Source organism: Suncus etruscus, chromosome 13 (assembly GCF_024139225.1).
Source record: "Suncus etruscus isolate mSunEtr1 chromosome 13, mSunEtr1.pri.cur, whole genome shotgun sequence".
NCBI lineage: Eukaryota > Metazoa > Chordata > Mammalia > Eulipotyphla > Soricidae > Suncus > Suncus etruscus.
In genome coordinates this window covers 7,886,536-7,909,711 of record NC_064860.1, presented here as the reverse complement: position 1 = coordinate 7,909,711, position 23,176 = coordinate 7,886,536, and the positions used below count along the sequence as shown (strand labels likewise).

General features: G+C 32.8%; 1 protein-coding gene across 1 annotated transcript in view; it reads left to right on the top strand.

Moving 5' to 3' along the window:
- Positions 1–23,176, top strand: part of AGMO (alkylglycerol monooxygenase) — a 355,078-nt gene that overhangs the window by 126,408 nt on the left and 205,494 nt on the right. The window contains exons 4-5 of the mRNA XM_049785698.1: positions 18,679–18,782; positions 22,921–23,016. Of these exons, the coding sequence (XP_049641655.1) occupies positions 18,679–18,782; positions 22,921–23,016 (200 nt within the window). The remainder of the gene's footprint in view (positions 1–18,678; positions 18,783–22,920; positions 23,017–23,176) is intronic.

The window sequence follows — 23,176 nt, the reverse complement described above, 5'->3', positions numbered from 1 at the left end:
ATTTGAAAAAAAAAGTGAGGCTATTAGAATGTGATGAACTGTTAAGTGGTCCTTTTTATTTAAACAGAGTAATTTGAATTCCTTTTTTTAAGTAGAACAGTATTAACTTGTTTATATTTGAACATTGGAATAGTTACTAAAATGCACATAAGACAATTGCATTTAATTCAAAAAATACTCTGTACATAATAGTAAAAGTGAAATTGTGTACATGAGCTGGATTAATCGCAGTTTCCATTTGAGAATTTGTTTTTAAAGTAAAACACATAATATTAGCATACATTGTTTTTCATTGGCTATACTATCTCTCCCCCCTCTCTCTCACTCTCTCTCTGTCTCTCCTCCTCCCTCTCTCCTTTCTTTCCTTGCTCTGCTCAGTGCTTGTTCCTGGTCCTGTGTTCAGGGATCACACAGAGAGAGGGCACATATCTGGTGCTAGAAATTTAACTATGTTGACCGTGTTCAAGGCAAGCATTTTACTCACTCGATTATCTCTGGGGCTCTATGTTTTATATTGTATATATATTTAATCACATTATTTATATAATTCAGTTCTATTTCTGCAAAATTACTATTATTGCACTCAGGCAATTTCAACCTTTTAGGTTTTGAAAATATATTTCTTCCCTGGTCTTCATTATAGAAAATATTTAAACAGCTAACATGATACTGGGCTTGCTATTTTCTAATGATTAATTAAAAACAAAGACTGTCTTTATCTTCCCTGCATAAAATGGCAATTGTTAAAATCAATGCACCACATGTATGACCATGAATACAGAGAGAGCTCAGAATAGTTCTGATTATAGGGGCATGGATGGCCCCTGAGCAACACTAGGTATGAACCTCTATCCCAAAAATTTCTGGTAGAACGTTTTTGTTTCATAAAGATTTTATAGTGACCAGGAAAAAAGAATAAAACAGTAAAGTAAAAAAAGAATAACTAAAAATTCATTGCTACCAAAATCAGTTTGAATTTTCAGGTTTAAAATGGTTTTACTTAAATATATAATTGAATGCTTCAAAACTTTTGGTGCTACTTATAAAGAATGGTGACAATAAGACATATCTAAAAGACAACACCCCCAGATTGTTTATTGAATTTACATGTTTTCATTACTTTTATAAAGTAAACTAGTTAGTCAATAACTTATTTGTTACAGAGTCAAACTCATTTATGCCTGTATGATTTTCCTGCTTAATATTGCGACAATAACCAAATTGTTGCTCATGAAAAACAATGTTTGTCACTGTTAGAAATGATAATACTGCAGATTTTAAGTATATTTTCCAATATCACAGCTACTGAACATCTTTATTATATAATATCATTTTTCTATTCCAGAGTTCATTGCTTCTTAAACACCTGTTTCATGTCATGTTAAATAAATTATTTTCATTTAACTTACATTGCAAAGAGTTCCCTCCTATTGCTCTACTCTCCATAGGAGCGAAGGCATAGCTGGAACATGTTATACTGTGAAAACTACTTCTGAAAAGCACACTGACAATTGTTATTATTAACCCAATTGATCACTAAGCTCTGATGTCTGGAAAAGGAAGGTCAAGGTATTAGTTAAACAGATCCAGATTTGCCCAGGCTATCATGATGGTGATATTTTGGTGAAAAGTTTAATGATAGAGGCAATTTTGAATAATTTACAGCAATAGGTTAGATAAACTCCATTAGTACCTTTCAGCCCACATATCCATGTCTTTCCTAAGAGCCACCATTTTGTTTCGTTTCTAACCACTAAATGTTTAAAGCATTATGGCAAAGGCTTCATTGGCATTACAGTATTGACTTTAAAGAACTTCCCTTCTAAATTTTGGCTGCCAGAGTATGTGATATCCTGTGGAGCAAGAGGATGAGAACATTGATTTCTGTAAGGTTAAACAGTTTGCACTTCCTAATAGTGACACTAGACATCAATCTTCTCGAAAGACAGCCGAGAACATATGAACATAAGAACTCTTAACCAAAAAAAAAAAAAAAGAACAAATGAAGTATTATCTGACTGAAAAAAAAAAAACCACTAAATCATGTTTCCTCCAAAGTTTTCAAGGATGAAAATGAAGAGAAATTGATTAGGTTGTCATGTTGGTTTTTTAAAGAAACAACTAAAAGCAATATTTATTTTATAAGGTAAATCTTTATGAGGTTTAAATTATTTGCAGCATGGTGTCTAAGAATTGTTTAAATGCATCTCAGAGTATGAATGTGTTTCATGTTTTACATGTGCATATCAGCTGGCCTTACAGAAGAATGCTAATTTAGTCACAGTTAATCTGTTTCACATGGTAGACAACATCAAATGTGACATCATTGTAGAAAATCAAATTGTTCAACTTGGCAACACTAAGAAAATGGTTTTCTTCTTGTCACTAGACAAGGTTTTACACTAATTGATACTACAAAAGAGAGAATTACTGGAAGGAAATGTATTAAAATCATTGTCTTGACCTCTACTAAGTTATTTCATTATCATCAACTAGATATGGGCAGCTCAAATTCAATATTCTACCACAAAGCTCATTGATGAAGCAAGTTGCTGTGGACTCAAGAGCATGCATATGTTCTCAGAAATATTTGTTATGAACCTTAAACTGTGTCACATTTTTGTGACCTTTAGCCATCAACCTGTCTATTGTTATTACATTCACTCAAAGTTTGAAAAATAACAATTACTGTTGCTGGAACAGTGGCAGAGTGGATAGTGCATTTGCCTTGCATATGGCAAACTTAAATTCTAATTTTGGCACTCCAGATTGTTGTCCCAATCCTGACAGGAATGATTTCTTCTTTTTTTTTTTTTCCAAAAAATACTCTTTTTTTTGAATATTTTTCTTTTTTTTATTAATATATGTATTTAAACACTTTGATTACAAATATGATTGTAGTTGGGTTTCAGTCATGTAGAAAAGACCCCCCTTCACCAGTGCAACATTCCCACCATCAATATCGCAAATCTCCATCCTCCCCACCCGCACCCCCACCTATACTCTAAACAGGCTTCTTACTTCCCTCATTCATTCACATTGTTATGATAGTTCTCACTATAGTTATTTCTTTAACTGCACTCATCACTTTTGTGGTGAGATCATATTGTGAGCTGAACCTTCCATCCCTTGACTCTTTTGTCTCTGAGAATTATTGCAAAAATGTCTTTTTTTTTTTTTTTGCCTTTTCTCTTTGCCCTTTTTTCTGTTTTTTTTTTTTTTTTTTTTTGGGGGGGGCGGGGTCACACCCTGCAGCGCTCAGAGGTTACTCCTGGCTCTACGTTCAGAAATCGCTCTGGGCAGGCTCGGGGGACCATAATGAATGCCTGGAATTGAATCACTGTCCTTATGCATGCAAGGCAAATGCACTGCTTCAATGCTATCTCTCTGGCCCTATTCATTTTTCTTAAAACCCATAGATGAGTGAGACTATCTGCATCTTTCTCCCTCTGACTTATTTAACTCAGCATGACAGATTCCATGTACATCCATGCATAGGAATATTTCATGACTTCATCTTTCCTGAAGGCTGCATAATATTCCATTGTGTATATGTACCACTGTTTCTTTAGCCATTCATCTGTTGAAGGGCATCATGGTTGTTTCCAGAATCTGACTATTGTAAATAACGCTGCAATGAATAAAGGTGTGAGGAAGGGATTTTTGTATTGTATTTTGTGTTCCTAGGGTACATCCCTAGGAGTGGTATAAATGAATCGTATGGGAGCTCAATTTCCAGTTTTTGAAAGAATTTCCATATCGCTTTCTATAAAAGTTGGACTAGATGGCATTCCCATCAGCAATGAATAAGAGTTCCTTTCTCACCACATCCCACCAGTACTGCTTCTTCTCATTCTTCCTTATGTGTGCCAATCTCTGTGGCGTGAGATGATACCTCACAGTTGTTTTGATTTGTATCTCCCTGATGGATAGTGATGTGGAGCATTTTTTTTTCATATATCTTTTAGCCATTTTTATTTCTTCTTTGTCAAAGTGTCTGTTCATTTCTTTTCCCCATTTGTTGATGGAGTTAGAAGTTTTATTTTTCTTGTAAAGTTCTGTCAGTGACTTGTATATTTTGGATATTAGCCCCTTATTTGAAGGGTATTGCATGAATAGTTTCTCCCAATCAATGCGTGGCTCTTGTATCCTGGGCACTATTTCTTTTGAGGTGCAGAAGCTTCTCAGCTTAATATATTCCCATCTGTTTATCTCTGCTTCCACTTGTTTGGAGAGTGCTGTTTCCTCCTTAAAGATGCTTTTAGTCTCAATGTCATGGAGTGTTTTACCTACATGTTGTTCTATATACCTTATGGTTTCAGATATGATATCAAGATGTTTAATCCATTTGGATTTGACCTTTGTACATGGTGTTAGCTGGGGGTCTGTGTTTGCTTTTTAGTAAGTGGCTAACCAGTTTTGTCAACACCACTTGTTAAAGTGGCTTTTCTTGCTCTATTTAGGATTTCTTGTTCCTTTATCAAAAATTAGGTTATGGTATGTTTGGGGAACATTCTTTGAATACTTAAGGTCATTCCACTGATCTGAGGGACTATCTTTGTTCCAATACCATGCTGTTTTGATAACTATTGCTTTGTAATACAGATTAAATTTGGGGAAAGTAATGCCTTCTATATTCATTTTCCAAGGATTGCTTCAGCTATTGGAGGAAGTATATTGTTCCAAATGAATTTCAAAGTGTTTGATCCACTTCTTTGAAGAATTTCATGGGTATCTTTAGAAGGATCACATTAAATTTGTACAATGCTTTGTGGACTATTGCCGTTTTAATGATGTTCATGCTGTCAAATCATGAGCAGGGTCTGTGTTTCCATTTCCGCATTTCCTCTCTTATTTCTTGGAGCAGTTTTTTATAGTTTTCTTTGTGTAGATCCTTCACATCTTTGGGAAAGTTGACTCTAAGATATTTGAATTTGTGTGGCACTAATGTGAATGGGATTGTTTTCTTAATGTCCTTTTCTTCCCTATCATTATTGGTGTGTAAAAAGGCCATTAACTTTTGTGTGCTAATTTTGTAGCCTGTCATCTTTCTGTATAAAACTATTGTTTCTAGAAGCTTTTTGGTAGAGTCTTTAGTGTTTTCTAAGTACAGTATCTCATGCCATCTGCAAACAGTGAGAGCTTGAGCCTGGAGAATTTTCTAAGCACAAAAACAGGAATAGCCCCCAAGGGCCACTGGGTGTGATTCAAAAACCAACCAACCAGGGCCGGGCAGTGGCACTAAAGGTAAGGTGCCTGCCTTGCCTGCGCTAGCCTTGGACGGACTGCGGTTCGATCCCCCGGTGTCCCATATGGTCCCCCAAGCCAGGAGCAACTTCTGAGCACATAGCCAGGAGTAACCCCTTAGCATTACCGGGTGTGGCCCAAAAATAAAAAAAAAAAAAAAAAAACAAAAACAAAACCAAAACCAACCAACCAAACAACCACCCAAACAAAAACACTGTGCCATTATGAAATATTTCTAACAACTTGATATTAAAACATATATTTAAGTATATAAAATCCAAATATGCATTCTATCTTCAAAAAAATATAGTTCTTTGTATTTTACACTTAAGTTAAGTTCAGGGCCAGAGAGATAGCACAACAGTAGAGCTTTTGCCTTGCATGCAGAAGGATGGTGTTTCGAATCCCAGCATCCCATTTGGTCTCCCGATTCCGCCCTCGACAATTCCTGAGCATAGAGCCAGGAATAGCCTCTGATGCTGCTGGGTATGACCCAAAAAACAACAACAACAAAAAAATTTACAATCAATGTATCTAAATACATTGGGGCTGGGGTGCAAGCCACAATTAATTTTTTTTATTTCTTATGTTTGTTTGGGTTACTTACAGCAGAAGCACGTTCACAGACTTACTATTCACATTTATTTGTTTTTCATTAGAATATATAAGCATTTTTAGAAAGTTTTTATAGCTATTTCCCTTTTTCTGATTCTGAGATGACATTATGAGAAACTATGTACAATTTTATTAAATTACATCAACTTCAAAATTTTCAGATACAATATATATTCAGGTAAAGTAACTATTATGGTTTATTTGATTTAAATTAAAGCATGTGATAATGTATTCACTTTGATTTTCTACAATTAGTTAAGAAATAAAAATCAGCATATATTTAGAGTCATTAATTTGCTGCTCTAACTTCAGGAATACAGTAGCATCAATATAACATGTGATAAAGTGGGGCCAGTGAGGTGGCGCTAGAAGTAAGGTGTTTGCCTTGCAAACACTAGCCAAGGAAGGACCGTGGTTCAATCCCCCAGCATCCCACATGGTCCCCCCAACCAGGGACAATTTCTGAGCGCTTAGCCAGGAGTGACCCCTGAGCATCAAACGGGTGTGGCCCCAAAACAACAACAACAACATGTGATAAAGTCTACTGTAAATTCAAAAATTAGAAGAATATATTCTTTAGTAGGAAATATCTCACATTATTTTTATAAACTGTATGCTTCAAATATAGTATATATTTTTTTCAGTTTGAATTTTTCCTGTGAGTGCCCATGTGCTAAACTTTGACTCTATGCTAGGGAGTTAGTCTCAGACATGTGCAGAGAATCCAGTAGTACTGAAGATAGAATCTTGCATGTGTCCATCCTGATGAGATTTTTCTGTCCATATTTCCTATTGGCTTTATTAATATTATTACCATTATTACTATCAAATTATTATTATTTGGGTGTTAAGGGCATCTCCCAGCTTTGCTCTGGAGCTCCTCTAGCTCTGTGATCAGGTATTTCTCAAATTATTGCTTAAGTATTCATGTGATTCTGCAATTAAAATGAATTGAAATCCAGAAGACAACATGGGGTGTTTAAACTAAAACTATAAACTAAAAGAAAAAAATTACTTCAGATGTCTTTTTAATGCCATGCTTAATATTAAAATGGACTGAAGACACGGATATAAGGCCCACATCCATAAAGTGCATATAAAAAACTTTGTAGATCTCTCCATGACATTGGAGCTAAATGAATATTCAAGGATGAAACACCACTGATCAAACTAATGAAACAAGTATAAACAGATAGGACTACATTAATTTCATAAAATTCTGCACCTCAAAGGTAACTAAGACTAGGATACAGAGACAATACATGGATTGGGATAATTTATTTACCAATCAATCATCTGATAAGGGGTTGATATAAAGTATCTAAGGTATTGCTTGAAATGTATAAAGAAGAAAATTATCCTAGGCTATCAAAAAGTGGAGGAAGAGTTGAACAGTCTTCTTCCTCAACAAAGAAACACAACTATTAGGCACGTGAAAAGTGCTTTGCATCACTAATCTATAACAAGATACAAATCAAAACAATAATGAGGTATCATCTCACACCACAGAGACTAGAACAAATCACAAAGAACAAGAACAACTGGTGCTGATGTTGGTGCAGGAAGAAAGGATCTCTTCTTTATTTCTGATGGGAATGTCCACTAGTCCAGCCTTTTTTGAAAAAATATGAAAATATCTAAATAAACCTGGAATTCAGCCCCCTTTTGATTTGGCATGTCCATGTTTTGTAACATACCTCAGGAACCAAAAACGAATTGGAGAAACATATTTTCACCTCGCAGTGGTATCCACGAGAACCCAAATCCAGAAATAACACACATGTCCAAGAGTCGATGACTGAATTGAGGAATGATGATACATTTATATAATAGACTACTACTTAGTTATAATAAAAGAGAAAGTCATGTGATTCAGTGCTATATGGAGGGACCTTGGAGAGTGTCATGCTGAGTGACAGTCAGAGAGAGAGAAATGATGGAATAACGAGTACTTAAAGACAAAAAAAATTGGGCCTGAGATATACAGCACATCTGTAGGGTATTTGCATTGCTCACAGCCATTCCATGACGAACAGTGGTTCAAATCCCAGCATCCCATATGGTTCCCAGAGCCTGCCAGGAGCGATTTTTGAACACAGAGTGAGGAATAACTCCTGAACATTGCAGGGTGTGACCCAAAAACCAAAACAAAAACCAAAACAACAACAACAACAACAACAACAACAAAAGGTAACTAAGAACACGAGTACTGATTTTCAGTAGAAAACTATCCCTTAATGGTTTCTGGGGTTAGTACAGGGTAAGGGGAAATAGAGGTGGTAGGAAAAACCTGTATGGTTGAGACAGCTTTTAACCAAGAAGAGGAGATAATGTGGAGATATAATGGTATGTGTGAAAGTATATCAGCAATAATACTCTAAACACAGTAAAATATATGTATAATATACATTATATTATATATTATATATATTTTGTAGAAGCAGACTGATGACTGACAAATGGAGGCTGGGCACCATAGTATTGGTGGAGGAAAGTAGACATTAGTGAAGGAAATAATGTTGAAACTTGTATACCTGAAACCCAGCCATGAAAAATTTGTATTTTTATAGTTGATATATAAAAATACTATAAAGTAATAAAGTGTGTGTATGCAAAATAAAAGAAGTAATTTTATATCATAGTGATCAAATATGTCATCCGTGAAAGGCTGACATTTTCAAAATAAGCTTTTTGATTTGGCACAATAATTAAAATAAATTAAACGGAAAAAGTGACGTTCATAATGAGCTTAATTATAAATGGAAACAGGAGGTAAAGAATAAAATGTTCTGCTTTTTTAAGTTTCTTGAGGTAATATCAAATTTGTGACACTGAGAATAAAGGAATTATATTTTCTAAAGTAGAGTGGATAGGACTGTATATAATGATGACATAATCTGTGTTAAAGTAAAATAAAGAGGAAAACAGAATTTACTAATGAACTTTTGAATAAAATAATGTGCATGTATTATTTATTATTTAAATAAATGTTATATATTGTTTTATTAATAAAAAGGTACAAATGTTGGCCAGATGTTCTATAATTAATATTATAATCTACAATATTATAATAAATAATATTGTAATATAATATAATTAATCTTCAAGTAGTGTATGAAAAAAAAAGATTAAAAAATCAAGAACCTGAAAAGGCTGAGGAGAAATACAAAAAAACAGTGTATAGGGATTTATTTGATTTCATAGATAAAGCATCTTTTGAAGTGGTCCCAGAAAATGGGTATATGATGAAAAACAAACAGGTTATTTTCAAAATGTGGTGTGTGTTCAATAAGACGAAGGAATCTGAGAACAAGAAAAATAGGTGTATTTTTCTCATTTATTTAAAAATTCAAAAAGTATCCTTACTTTGCTGGTTGTACAAAATAAGCTGTGAACTAGATTCTAAATGATGTAGTGCAAAATATCTGAACTAGATTCAAGATGATATAGTAAAAAAAAATTTTAACTATTACTCTATACTTACTCTATATTGTTACTCTATACTTTTACTGACTAGGCTTGAGACATTGAGATCTCAATCAAGGAAACAGTTATATCTACTGAAAGAAAGGAAATTAAAAAAAGCAAATAATGTAATTTTCATAGGGGATAGAAATAAATAGGAGAAAAGATAATCATAGGTGTAATAGTCAGGATTAGAAACAAATTCTACTGGCAGAAACCTTTGAACTCAGATTATAAATTGCATTTAGGGTTGAAGTTACTGTGAGATTGTGTAATGGTAGAGAAACAAAGGTTGTGTTTGTGTGAATAATGGAACCGTGTTTAGAATAAAGGAGCAATGTTTTGAAGAAAGAGCAACGTTTTGCCTGAGGCATATTTGTAATCATTGTATTTATTTTCCGTTTAGGTAGTTACAGTCATGTTGAAATTTAAAGTGAATTTCACAAGGGATTCTCTAACTGTAAAATAGTTTCAAACCCTGTGCTGCTGCTGACAACTATGAACTAAGTGCACTGTAATTTAATCTATTAACTGATAAAAAAGGACTGGCAAATTGTGCAATTATGATTTATTATAATAATAAAAACACATAACTCTTATTTAAAAGTATTTTTTATCTAGCCTTGTCAGCATCACAGATAGTCAAATCCTACTGACAGGCCCAATTTTCTCAGTATTTGGATTTGTGGAAATGTCTCAGCCAAAAATACATCTTTATGGACATTCCCATAATATCTTCATTATATTTATAGGAATATATGCATGCATATCAGTTATGAAAAATTGGGATTAGTTCAATTTTATAGAGTGAAGAAAATATATGTTTGTACATTACCAGTTATCTGCTGGATCTTCTAGCAGATTACTGACCCAAGGCCCCATTTTATGATCTAATATTTGATATATATTTTTAATTAAAACACTGTGGTTACAAGGTTGTTCATGATAGTTTTTCTTTTTTTTTTTTTCAAAAAAAATTGTACATGATTGAGTTACAGTCATGTAATATACAACTCTCACCAGTGTGCGCATTTCCTACCAGCAATGTCCCCAGTTTCCCTCTTTCCTCTCACCATTCCTGATGTCCTCTCCCCTGCCTGCCTGGTTCTGGACTGACATATTCTCTCTCTCTCTCTCTCTCTCTCTCTCTCTCTCTCTCTCTCTTTCCCTCTCTCTCTTTCTCTCTCTCTCTCTCTTTTTCTTGCCCTCTCTTTTCCTCTCTTCTGACACTGACAGTGTGGTTTGCAATACTTTGTACTACTGTTAAATAATGGGTGCCATTTCATTCTTATTTGTTTATATTTTTATTGAGACCATTGTGAATTGCACGTAGTAGTTCATAGTTATATTTCAGGCATTTAATGACAGTGAATTAGGACCATTCCCACCACCAGTGTTGACCTCTCTCCACCAGTTTCCTGTATCCAAAACATACCTCCACTCTAACCCATAGAACTACCAGTGTAACAGGTACATTTTGTGTTTAGCTTGTTATAATTTGGGTCTTTTGATTCTATTGTCATTGTCTTTGGCATGGGGCATGGGTATTTAGAATTTAGATCTGTTTTTATTTTTTTCCACTCAGTGATCCTGAGACAGCTTGGCCTCTTGTCCTGATCTATTTTTTTTTTCTATTCTTAATTTGTAGGAAGACATAGGAATATGAGACAGATCAAAATTATCGCACCATAAATAGGAATTTCTATATTTCTAAAAGAGAATAGACAGAAGGCCCAGTAAGGTGCCATTTCTCCTTAGTATGAATTGCTGTTTCAAATACAGTCAAGGAATATTTCACCATTAGGCCTGCTGGGATGCTTCTTCCCTGAGTGGATTACTAGTCAATCCTTAAGAAATAATTTTGAAATTCGTTTTATGTACTGACAGTATGATTCCTTTGCTACTAACATCTAATTGGCCTTTCTCTCTTCTGCTGTGTGTATTACAGGAAAATATAGCCTGGATTAAATTTCTCTTTACCTGGAAAATTTAGCATCAAAAACAATTTCTTTCCTCTTTGTCTTTGATATGCCATAGCAGTTTATAACAGAAAGGATTGTTTTGCTTTAGAGACTTCCCCTAGACACTTTGAATACTTGCTAACTATACTCCAAAAAGGTTTGGCCAGGATAACATTGGGTTATTGAACTTTAAAAGGTATAGATTTTGGTATCCCTTCCATATAAGTTTATTGTTTTTCTCGCCCCTTCCAAAAAAAAAAAAAAAAAAAAAAACACAAGACCGTAGGAAGTTACTTACTTGTTTTAAACACCTAGTTTTGAATCCTAAGGAAAAGGAAACTTGATAAGTACATTTGGCTTCTTCTTTTTTTTTTTAGCAAGATCTTTTATTTTTTATTTTTTAATATAATTTTTATTTTGATCATCGTGGCTTACATATTGTTGACAATATTATTTTAGGTACATATTTACATAAAATCAAGGGGGATTCCCATCACCAGATTGTCTTCCCTATACCTCCATTTTTGTCCTCCCTCCCATTTCCTCTTCCCTCACCCTCAGGGCGGCTAGAATATGTGGTCCCCTCTGTATCTGACCTACTACTTAGTAGTCTTGCACCTGTTTGGTCTTGATGTCTCCCTTATTTCCCCCTCTAACTGGAGGCAGGACTAGCTAGTTCAAGATGCATGGTTTTGTTTGAAAAAGAGAAAAGTAATAAGCTGGGGTAAGAGACTAATATGCCGAAAATGGGCGGAATCCTTCTAGGGGCTCTCATCAACGCTTTGAGAGATGAAGGAGATAAAGAAGGTGAAACACTCCCCCAGTACCAAAAGAAGTGTCAAATATCCAGTGAGGATTCTAATGTAGGTGTCAAAATGACATCTAGGGCCTAGGCATAGAGGAACTACTTTGAGATGTAAAAACTTACCTTCCATTTATACTCTGGGATCTTAATTGAAACATATTTAGTCTAATATATCTAGTCTGCAAACTACCTAGAGCCATGTGAATTGTTTTGAAGAACACTGTACACTGCTAACAAGAGATGTTATATTTTGTAAATAAACAAAATGTGTGCATTTTTTAATAACTGTGACTGACAATATACCCCTTACACACCCCTTGTTTGGAGATTAAACTTAGAACGTTGTTCTCCCACATAGATTTTGTGTGGTCTCTCATATTCTTCATATTTCACCATTCATGTCACCCACTCTCCTCAGGGAACTCAATGAAGTTTTCTAATGCTACCAGACCCCAAGAACTAGCTCACGGCACAAAATGATTCAAGATCTATGGTTCTATGAAAAAGTCATGAGTCCCTATCTAGAATTTAAGTAAATTAGAATGCAAGTAAATTTGAATATACTATAAACTATAATATAATATAATATAATATAATATAATATAATATAATATAATATAATATAATATAATATAATATAATATAATATAATATAATATAATATAATATAATATAATATAATATAATATAATATAATATAATATAATATAATATAATATAATATAATATAATATAATATAATATAATATAATATAATATAATATAATATAATATAATATAATATAATTAAAAGAAGAATAGAAAAAGAAAAAAGGGAGAGGAGAGGGGCAAATGGGACATTTTTTCTCATAAGCACAGCAAACATGAAACTAGAAAGGAAATTCATTTGGCCTAACTTACAATGAATAGCTGGAAGGATCTTTGGCTTCTATGATACTCTTAGAATCCTAAAATTATCTACTACTGCTAATGACTGGTTTTAAATTGAAATATCATCTTCTGCATAAAATATTCTTCCATGTGAATTTAATTATTTTTTTATAAAAATAACTTCTTATAGTTTTATCTGTTTTGCAAGGTAGATAGTTTCCTCCACCACATTACTATTGTTGCCTTATTATCTCTCTTTCACTCTCTCCTATATATACATATTTATATGTTTTTTTGGGCCAAACCTGGTGACACTCAGGGGTTACTCCTGGATATGTGCTGAGAAATTGCTCCTGGCTTGGGGGAACATATAGGGATGCCAGTGGATCAAACCGCGTTCCATCTTAGTTTAGCATGTGCAAGGCAAACACCCTACCATGTGCACCACTGCTCTGGCCTCATTTCTTTTTACATCTTATAGCTTTTCTTATTAGTTTCTCAACTTTTCCTTCGGTTTCAAGAGATAGTTTTAGTTCCATTTCAAATTCTTGGCTTGTTTGTCAAAGATTAGTTGACTGTATACTTGGGGATAAGTCACTAGATATTCTATTCTGACCCATTGGTCTGAAATTCTGTCTTTATTCCAAGACCATGCTGTTTTGATCACTATTGCTTTGTAGTAGAGCTTCAAGTTGGATAAAGAGAATCCTCCCAATTTCTTGTTGTTTTTTTTTTTTTAATTGATTTAGCTATTCTAGATATTTTATGATTCCACACAAACTTTATAAGTTATTGTTCTAATCCTTAAAGAATTATGCCTGAATCTGAATAGGGATTGAATTGAATCTATATGATAGTTTGGGTAAGATGGTTATTTTAATGATATTGATTTTCCAATCCATTAATGTGGGATATTCTTCCATTTACTTAGGTCCTCTTAAATTTCTTTCTGTAGTGTTTTGAAGTTTTCATAATATTCACCTTTCTTGTTAGGCTGATATCTAGGTACTTCATAGTTTTAGACACTATTTTAAAAGGGATAGACTTTGATCTCTTCTTCCTTTTAGTCACTATTAGTATAAAGAAATGCCAGTGTCATTTGTGTATTGACTTTGTAACTTGTCACTTTGCTATATTGATATTTTTCCAGGAATCTTTCATTTCTTCAAGATTCTCTAGCTTAACTGAGTACAATTGTTCATAATAGACCTTATGATATCTTTGGTTATCTGGGGTTCTGTTATAATCTCATCTCTGTCATTTCTGATTTGATTTATTTGAGTATTCTCCCTTATGAGTCTTGGCAGCCATGTTGATTTTTTCTAATAACCAGCTCCATTCTTGATTAATTCTTTGTATTGTTTTATTTCTATGTTGTTGGTCTCTTCTCTGTTTTTATTATTTCTTTCCTTCTGAGTGTGTTCTGTTTTTTTTTGCTATTGATTTTCAAGAAATTTAATGTGTCCCTTTAGGTTGTTGATTTTCATAATTTTCTTCTTTCCTAATATAGGCTTGTATTGCAAAGAGTTTCCCCCCTATTACTGCTTTTGCTGTGTTCTGTAGAATTTGACAATTATTTCTTCATTGTCATTCATCTTAAGGTATCATTTTATTTCTTCCTTGATTTCTTCTATGATCCAGCTGTTGTTGAACAGCATGTTATTTAGTCTCCAGATATTAGACTTTCCCCACATCTTTTTATAATCAGTCCTTATTTCTGTGGCATTGTTGTCTGATAGGGTGTTTGGTATATTTCTTATCTTTGTGAATTTATGTAGGTTGGTCTTCTATCCTAAAACATGGTCTATCCTGTAGAAGGTCCCATGTGCACTTGAGAAGAATAAGTATTCAGCTTTTGCTAGATAGAAGGCTTTGTATAGATCCATTAGTCCTAGTTATTTTACTGTCTCATTTAGGACTCTAATATCTTTAATAGTGTTTTGCTTAGTTGATCTGGAAATAATGGCATGTTGAAATCTCCCACTATTATTAAATTTTCTTCCATATATTTCTCTAGGTTTGTGAGCAAATGCCTTACGTATTTTGCTGGCTCTACATTTGGTGCATTAATGTTAATAAGTGGTAGTACTTCTTGGTCCAATATTACTCTGATCAATATGTAGTGTCCAACTTTTTCCCTGAGTACCTTGTTGAAGTTAAATGTATTTTGATGTGATATAAGTATGGTTGTCCTAGACATTTTTTGTTTATTCTCTGGCAAATTTTCATCCCTTTAAGCTGAGTTGGTGTATATTCTGAACTTGTAAATTTGTTTCCTGCAGCCACAGATATCCTGGTTTTCTTTCCTGATCCAGTCCTCTACTCAGTGCCTTTTGATAGAAGAGTTTAGTTCAGTAACATTTAAGGAATTTATTGACAGAGAATTTCTGTGCTATTACATTGTTTAGAGTTGCTACAATTGGGGAGTTAGATTGCATAATTGACCTCTGAGTAGCTCATGGAGCATCTGTTTGGCTAGTGCAAATATTGTGAATTCCTTTTTGTCTGAGAATATTTTGACCCTCTGTCCTATGTATATAAGATATATATATGTATATATGTTAATTAGAGTTCTGCTGGGTAGTGGACTCTAGGCTAAAATTTTCTTTCACTCTAAAGTTTAAATTTACATTATTCCATTTTTTCTTGCCTGAATTGTTTCAAATGAAAGGTCTGGTTTGATATTTTTCTTTCTTTTATATTTGAGAGGTTTTTTTCCAATTGGTGCTATTTTAATTGAGGGAATCAAAATTGCACATTATTTGATTCTACTCAACCCATTATGGAGTAGAATATATAACAATAAAAACAAAGGATAGTATAACTTCAAGTTAAACAAATTCAAAAAAACTTTCATGTAAAGTGGTTAAAGAGTGTACAGTAAAAGTAAAAAATAATCTTTTTCTTTAGTATACCATTTATATCATGGAATGATAGTTATTAGTTATCTCTTAATTAAATGCATATGTGTATTATACAAATATACATAAACACACATGAAAGATTTGCTTCTCCATTACATCTGTATGCAATATTAGTCAATGAGAGAACTCTATAGGTCTCTATCAATACATAAATCCAAGGTCCTATCACACAGTGTATCTATATAACAGTGATTTGAGTATGGAATATGAATATCATCACTGCTAAGAATAATTCTTTAGAGAAAAGCTTTGTGAAAATGTGTTTGTTTTCTTTAATATTTATCTTATTTCTTAAAACAGACAATTCTTTCAAGTGTTATAAATGATGAGTATGCTTATTTATATGCAGTATTAAATTTATATATTGCTTATAGAATAAATTTTGGTAGATGTTTCTTTAAGATACATTTTATTATACTTTTTAAGATAATTTACATCAATTACTTTGGATATAAAGTGAATAAAACTGTGTTTTTTGGGACCAGAGAGATAGCATGGAGGTAGGGTGCTTGCCTTGCATGCAGTAGGATGGTGGTTCGAATCCCGGCATCTCATATGGTCCCCCAAGCCTGCATGAGCGATTTATGAGCGTAGAACCAAGAGTAACCCCTGATAGCTGGTGAGTGTGACCCCAAAACAAAAACAAACAAAAAAGAAACCAAAAAAACCCCACCTGTGTTTCTTGTTTTCTCTGACACTGGAATGACAGAAGTAAGAAAGTGAGATTCAGTTACTTTACCATATTTATACAGCTGTACTTTATTGAATGAAGGCTTGCGTTACGTCTGTGATAGGCAGTAAATGCTTTTAAAATAACTGGTGAGACAGATCTTTAACCTCATCATATATTCCAAAATGTAGCTTCTGTGAAGATTTTAACCCACTGTTATAAGGAAGAAGCCACAATGTATATTATATTAAATTTAAATATCATATTAATATATTATATCACATTACTAAATATTATATATTTATATGATATCATGTAATGTTATATTATATTTTATATGATATGATATCATGTAATGTTATATTATGATGTTATACTATGCTATATTAATTGTTCTTTTATTCTATATATAGTGGACTAGTTAAACTCCATTTATTGCCTATTTTTTTAATAAAATCTTAATGTGTATTTGGGTGAATTTTTATAACCAATCCTGATCCAAGATGTAATAACATAGAAAAGATGCTTGACTTGATGGGGCTGGGAGAGATAGCATGGAGGTAAGGTGTTTGCCTGGCATGCAGAAGGATGGTGGTTCAAATTCTGGCATCCCGTATGGTCTCCTGAGCCTGCCAAGAGCGATTTCTGAGCATAGAGCTAGGTGTAACCCCTGAGTGCTGCCGGGTGTGACCCCAACCCCTCCCCCACAAACACAAAAAGGTGCTTGACTTGAGTAAAGCTGACCAGTTTGATCCCAGCCTATTTACTGTACATAAAAATATAAGCAGCTATCATTCTTTTGAATACTTTTGTTACAGGAAGATATAACAGCTCTATACATAATGTTTGATAGACATAATGAACTTAATGGATTTTTCTTTATGAATACAAAGAGTAATAATTTTTTTAGAAATAGCTTTGATTTTGAATTTGGTTTTGGTTTTTGGGCTACACCCGGCAGTGCTCAGGGGTCACTACAGGCTTTCTGCTTAGAAATCACTCTTGGCAGGCACAGGGGACCATATGAGATGCCAGGATTCCAAACCACTCAGTTGGCCTCTTGCAAGGCAAATACCCTACCACTGTGCTAGCTCTCTGGCTAGAAAGAAATAGCTTTAAAAAATACTTCAAGAAAATTAAAATATTTTGTTTAACATTATTAGGATTCTTTCTTGTTGTGGTTTTGTTTTGTAAAGGGGTAATAGAGCTAATTCACACCATTTCTGAAAGTGCTACGAAGGATACTTGAAAAGTATTTTTTCTTTTAAATTTTATTTCAGTCACTCATTTTTATAATACTGTCAATAATAATTTAAACATCATTATAACAAAGTGATAGCTATTTATAATACATTCAATAAGGTATTAAATGTTTAAACACCAATACCACCATCATTATCCCCAATTTCATTTTTCTTTTCATTTTTTTTTGGGAGGGGGGACAGACCCTGTGACGCTCAGGGGTTACTCCTGGCTATGTGCTCAGAAGTCTCTCCTGGCAAGAGACTCCAGAGGATCAAAAAGGTCCATCCTAGGTCAGCCGTGTGCAAGGCAAAATGCCCAACCGCTGCACGACCGCTCGGACTCCATTATCCCCATTTCTATCCATCACCATAGACTGACTCTTTGCAGATAAACAAACTTGCTTCATATTGTTACAGCACAAAGCAAGTTAAATTATCAAAACTTAGATCAATGAGAGTCAATTTGATATAACTCTTATATTCACATCATCAAATAATATCCATTATTACATCAGCTTCTACATTTTGCTAAACCATGGATACACGGATTAAATGAAGAGTGTCATGCTAAATCCAAGAAGTACAAATCCAAGAAGTAAATACAAAAAGTAAAAAAAAAAAATAATTTCAATTTTCTAGAGGCATCTGCTAATATCTATATGTTATATATTTATTGGCTATATTATTATTTTTTATGATTTAAATGTCTATGCTTTTAAAAGTGATTTGAGGCAGCATATTTTACTAAAAATTTATTGACTGGATTTGACCGGTAATACATACCTTCTTCGCTATATATAGCAGCATACATAATGATAAAATAGACATTGCTTTGCTCTTTGGATCATGTCTAATTTTCAAACTATGCCTTTTGCAGAGGTTAACATTATGTGGGCCATACACCAAACACATCACAGTTGTGAAGATTATAATTTCTTCACTGCATTGAGAATATCTATTTTAGAAGTCTATACTTCCTGGGTAAGTTGGAAGAAATTGAACAAATGATAATTTAATTCATTTTTAAAGTCTCAACTGCTTTTGTTTTTTTTTTGAACTAATTAAAATTAAATGAGATGTTTTATACAATATATAATTCTTCTCTTTAAGTTCAAATAATATAATTATTAATCTGCCATCTAATGACCAGATACACATGAAGTAAATGGTATTTTTCAATGTTAAGCTTTTATTTGACTCAAAAAAATTATCTTGAGGTATAAAGAAAGGTAATAAAGTGGTTGTTTCATATTTAATCAATCAGGGAAGGTGACGTATAGACAATTTTTCTCAAATATTTGCATCAATGATGTAAATAGTTTGAAATAAAAATTAAAAAATGAGTTCTTGCTGGAGTGACGTAAATTGGGTTGAGCATCCCTAGCACCCATGTAGTTCTGAGTTCACGCAGGAGTGAAGCAGGAGTAATGCAAAGCTAGGAATAATATTGCAGGCCAGCTGAATTGGGCAGTAGAGAGAGGGGCTTCGGGGTTATTCCATAGGAGGATGGAAGCCAGGAGTCGGAAAAGAGGAGGTACTCAGACCAGACACACTCAACAGTAGTTGGAACTAAGTCCGATATATTGGGAGTTCTGTTTCACATTTAAGCAAAAAGGTATCGATAGTAGGAAGTTGGGTAGGTCAAATGTAACATGTTTTTTGCTATAGTATAAACATTACATGTCTGCATAATCATTGGACACTCATCTACACATTGTATAGATATTGTAAATTATTTGTAATCATTTTATTTACCAAAAACAGATATCAGAAAAGTACTTATTATTTGCTCTTGTATATGATCCTTGCTAGTAAACTATTAATTGGCAAAGTACAACCCTGTTGTCTGTTTAATATACAAAAGGCTATTGTAGAAAAAAAAGGACAGATGTAATTAAAAGAGCAAACACACCTGAAGCCCTAGAGAGTACTTAATAATTAACTGAAAATCTAAAAATATGACTCAATTAGTCATGTAGTTTGATAATTACCAAGATAACACTGTTTTGACCAAATAATAAATAAATCATATTTCTGCAGAGGATGTTGATTTGGAAAGTGAAATAAAACTTAAGTTATTAGTTCTTTTTTATTCACTACTACTAAGATACATAGTGTGTCAGACCTGTCATTTGAAGTAATATGAGGAACTAATGTTTAAGAATTCCTAATCAGACATATTTGCACTTTTATTCCGTTTTAAACTCATATTTAATAATAATAATTCCCCAAACACTCTCTTCTAGCAATGTATTATTTTTCATGCAATTTCCAAGATATACTATTTGGGGTGGGGTTGACCACACCCAATGATGCTCAGAAATGGCTCCTGGCTTGGGGGGACCATATGGCATGCCAGGGGATCGAACCAAGATCTGTCCTAGGTAGACATGTCATCTAGGTAGACATGTTATCACTTCATGCCACTGCTCCAGCCCCACCAAGATATACTGTTTAATATTTTTCATAACTTTATTTGTGTGAAAAACATATTTTATCACTTCCTTTGGCTAATAAAAAATCCGAGTATATTTTTAATTTCTTTGACTTTTGAAATATTTTGGCAAAATTTACATTATTTATTTTGTGATAGTGATTGGAGAATTAGTACACACTGATCAACAGATACAGTTAAGACCTTTTCCTCCAAGAATTACTTCACACAAACTATGTATATATCATATATTTGTCATATAATTACTGATTTTATTGAGTTATTTTAGCTATCTTAAGTTATTTTTTAGGAATTATGTATTATATGGTATGTGTCTATCATTAGGTTGGGAATTGGGAGCAATCATTATTTTCTATATCAAATGATGGTAATTATTTCTCTATTTTATAGCATATAGTGTTCTAGAAATTTTCATAAAGGTTAATTATTTCCTTATAACACAGGGAACCTATAATTTCCACAATTGGACAATTTCTTTAAAAGTAATACAGAGTAAATTTATTTACTGTGCAGATAGTACAATATCTCTGAATATATAATTTTATACATAATGCAATATATAAAAGGATTAAATTTTATTTTCTTCCAGCTTTATACATAGATAATGAAGAGTATGGTTTTATATTAATAACATAAATATAGAATTCCTCAAAAATAAAAGAATGTGGTACATTAACATGTAATAGGAGCTGATAACCAAAATTGTCACTTATTTATATAATAAAATTTGAATAAACAACAAAATTTGAATACTGTTTAGATTTCTAACTAAAGGGTAAAATAATGACTTTAAAATCAATTCATATGATATAGATAAATTACTGATTATGTCAATAATTGAGGATGATTGTGAAAAAATTATCTTAAATTGTTCTTATCATGAAGAGATATTATATTTTGTTGAAAACTTTCACTGGACCAATTGGTATGATCATGTGATTTTTATCTTTATTTTTAATAATGATATATATTATATTAAATGACTTTTGTATTGAACTATTCTTGTGTCCCTGAGATGAATCACACTTGAGAATGGTCTGTGATAGCTATTGAATTTGGTTTGTTAATAATTTGTTAAGGATTTTTTTAGTTCATCAGAAAATTGATGTAATTTTCTTTTTTAGTAGTAGTTCTCTTTTTTTGTGTATTAGTAGGATTAGATAGGATTATTTTCTTAATATTTTTGGAGAATTTGAGGACTGAATGCTGTGTCTTTGAAACTCTAATAGAATACATTGGTTTTCATCAGTGAACACATCTGGACCAGCAATTTTATATTGTCAATATTTTAAATTTTCATTCCAGTTTTCTTATGATAGGACTGTTCAGATTTTACATTTATTGCCTTACTCAGTTTAGAGAAGTTACATGATTGTAAAAATCTGTACATTTCTTAATGTAAAGTTGTTCATAGTAAAGTCTAATGTTATATTGAATTTCTGATGAATCCATTGTATTTTTTCTCATTTCAAATGATACAATTTATTTGAGAATTGTCTCTTTCTGTTGTCATGGATCAAGTTCAAAATATGGCTATATATCATTTTTATTTTCTTTGCCATTCAATTGAGAGAAGTAAGGCCTAGAGAAGCTTACGAAACCCATAGCAATCACAGAAATTCTTTAAAGGTATATGTTTGTGGACTTTGAGAGAGAACACAGCAGGTAACACCTGCATGACTGTAACCCAGGTTTTATTCCCAGTACCCATTAGGTCCTTTGAGCCCATTGAGGATGATTTCTGAATGATGTGTCAAGAATAAGAACTAGTCCATTGCAGGCAGCAGGTCTAATTCAATTCCTGGATTTCTGACATTTCAGGCCTGAGTAGCACCCATGGCTGCTGCATTTTCCACCTTAGCTTATACGCGAGCCACTAAGTTTTCTTAGCTTTTAAGGTAAAATTAGAAGGGTTGGCTTATACTTGGAGTATATAGGTACATGAAATCAAATCTTAGATCAACAAAAGTAAATTTAAAATAATTATTATATCTCCATGGTATTATTAAAGTTATTGTCTATGGATTTACTGAGCTGTTAATGGTCTACTTAAGTCTTCTGTTATACTGATTAAACTCATTGAAGTAGGTAGATTACTATGTAACTAGATCACTATGTAACTTCACCATCAGATTTCCTTTGATATACTGGGCTGACACTACTATGAAATATTGAGTTGTCATACAACTGCTTGCAGCCATATGGCTCAGAATTGATAATTCTCAAATAATCTGGTTTGGGAGTTTGAAAAGGTTAATTCACAGAGGTGGGCCCTTTCTGTCAGAAGATATTAGGTGTGACATTGGACTACTATAGTTTATGCAGAAAAGGGAATCTACTCCTCTCTTTTCTGAGAAGTCAAAGGACAAGTCAGCCTGAACCAGACTACCTAAAATGCATTGGCTGGAGGCCATTATTTTCTTCTGGTATATATGATGATTTATTAAAACAATACTGAATTTGAAAAGAGTTACAATAAAGATAGTTTTAAAATGCCATTAACTTTATCCACATACAAAAATTACTATTGTTAATAAAAGTTGAAATGAAATATATAAAATAAGGTATATTAATGATCATTCTAATCATGATGCTGAATGTTTACAATGAAATATATTTGCTGAGAATTCAGGTGTATAAATATGAATATTTTTAATTTTTCAGATATTTTATACTCCCTTGGCTCTTTTCATACCACCATCTGTATTTGCTGTTCATGTTCAGTTCAATCTACTCTTCCAATTTTGGGTACACACAGAGGTAACTATGTATATATATATGGATATTTATAATATTATATATATAAATATAATATTAATATAACTAAGTTATCACTTTTCCTTCTTTAAAACTTTAAAATATTTTGATTTACGAAGATATTCATAATTGAGTTTTCAACATATAGTGTGTTTCTGCACTA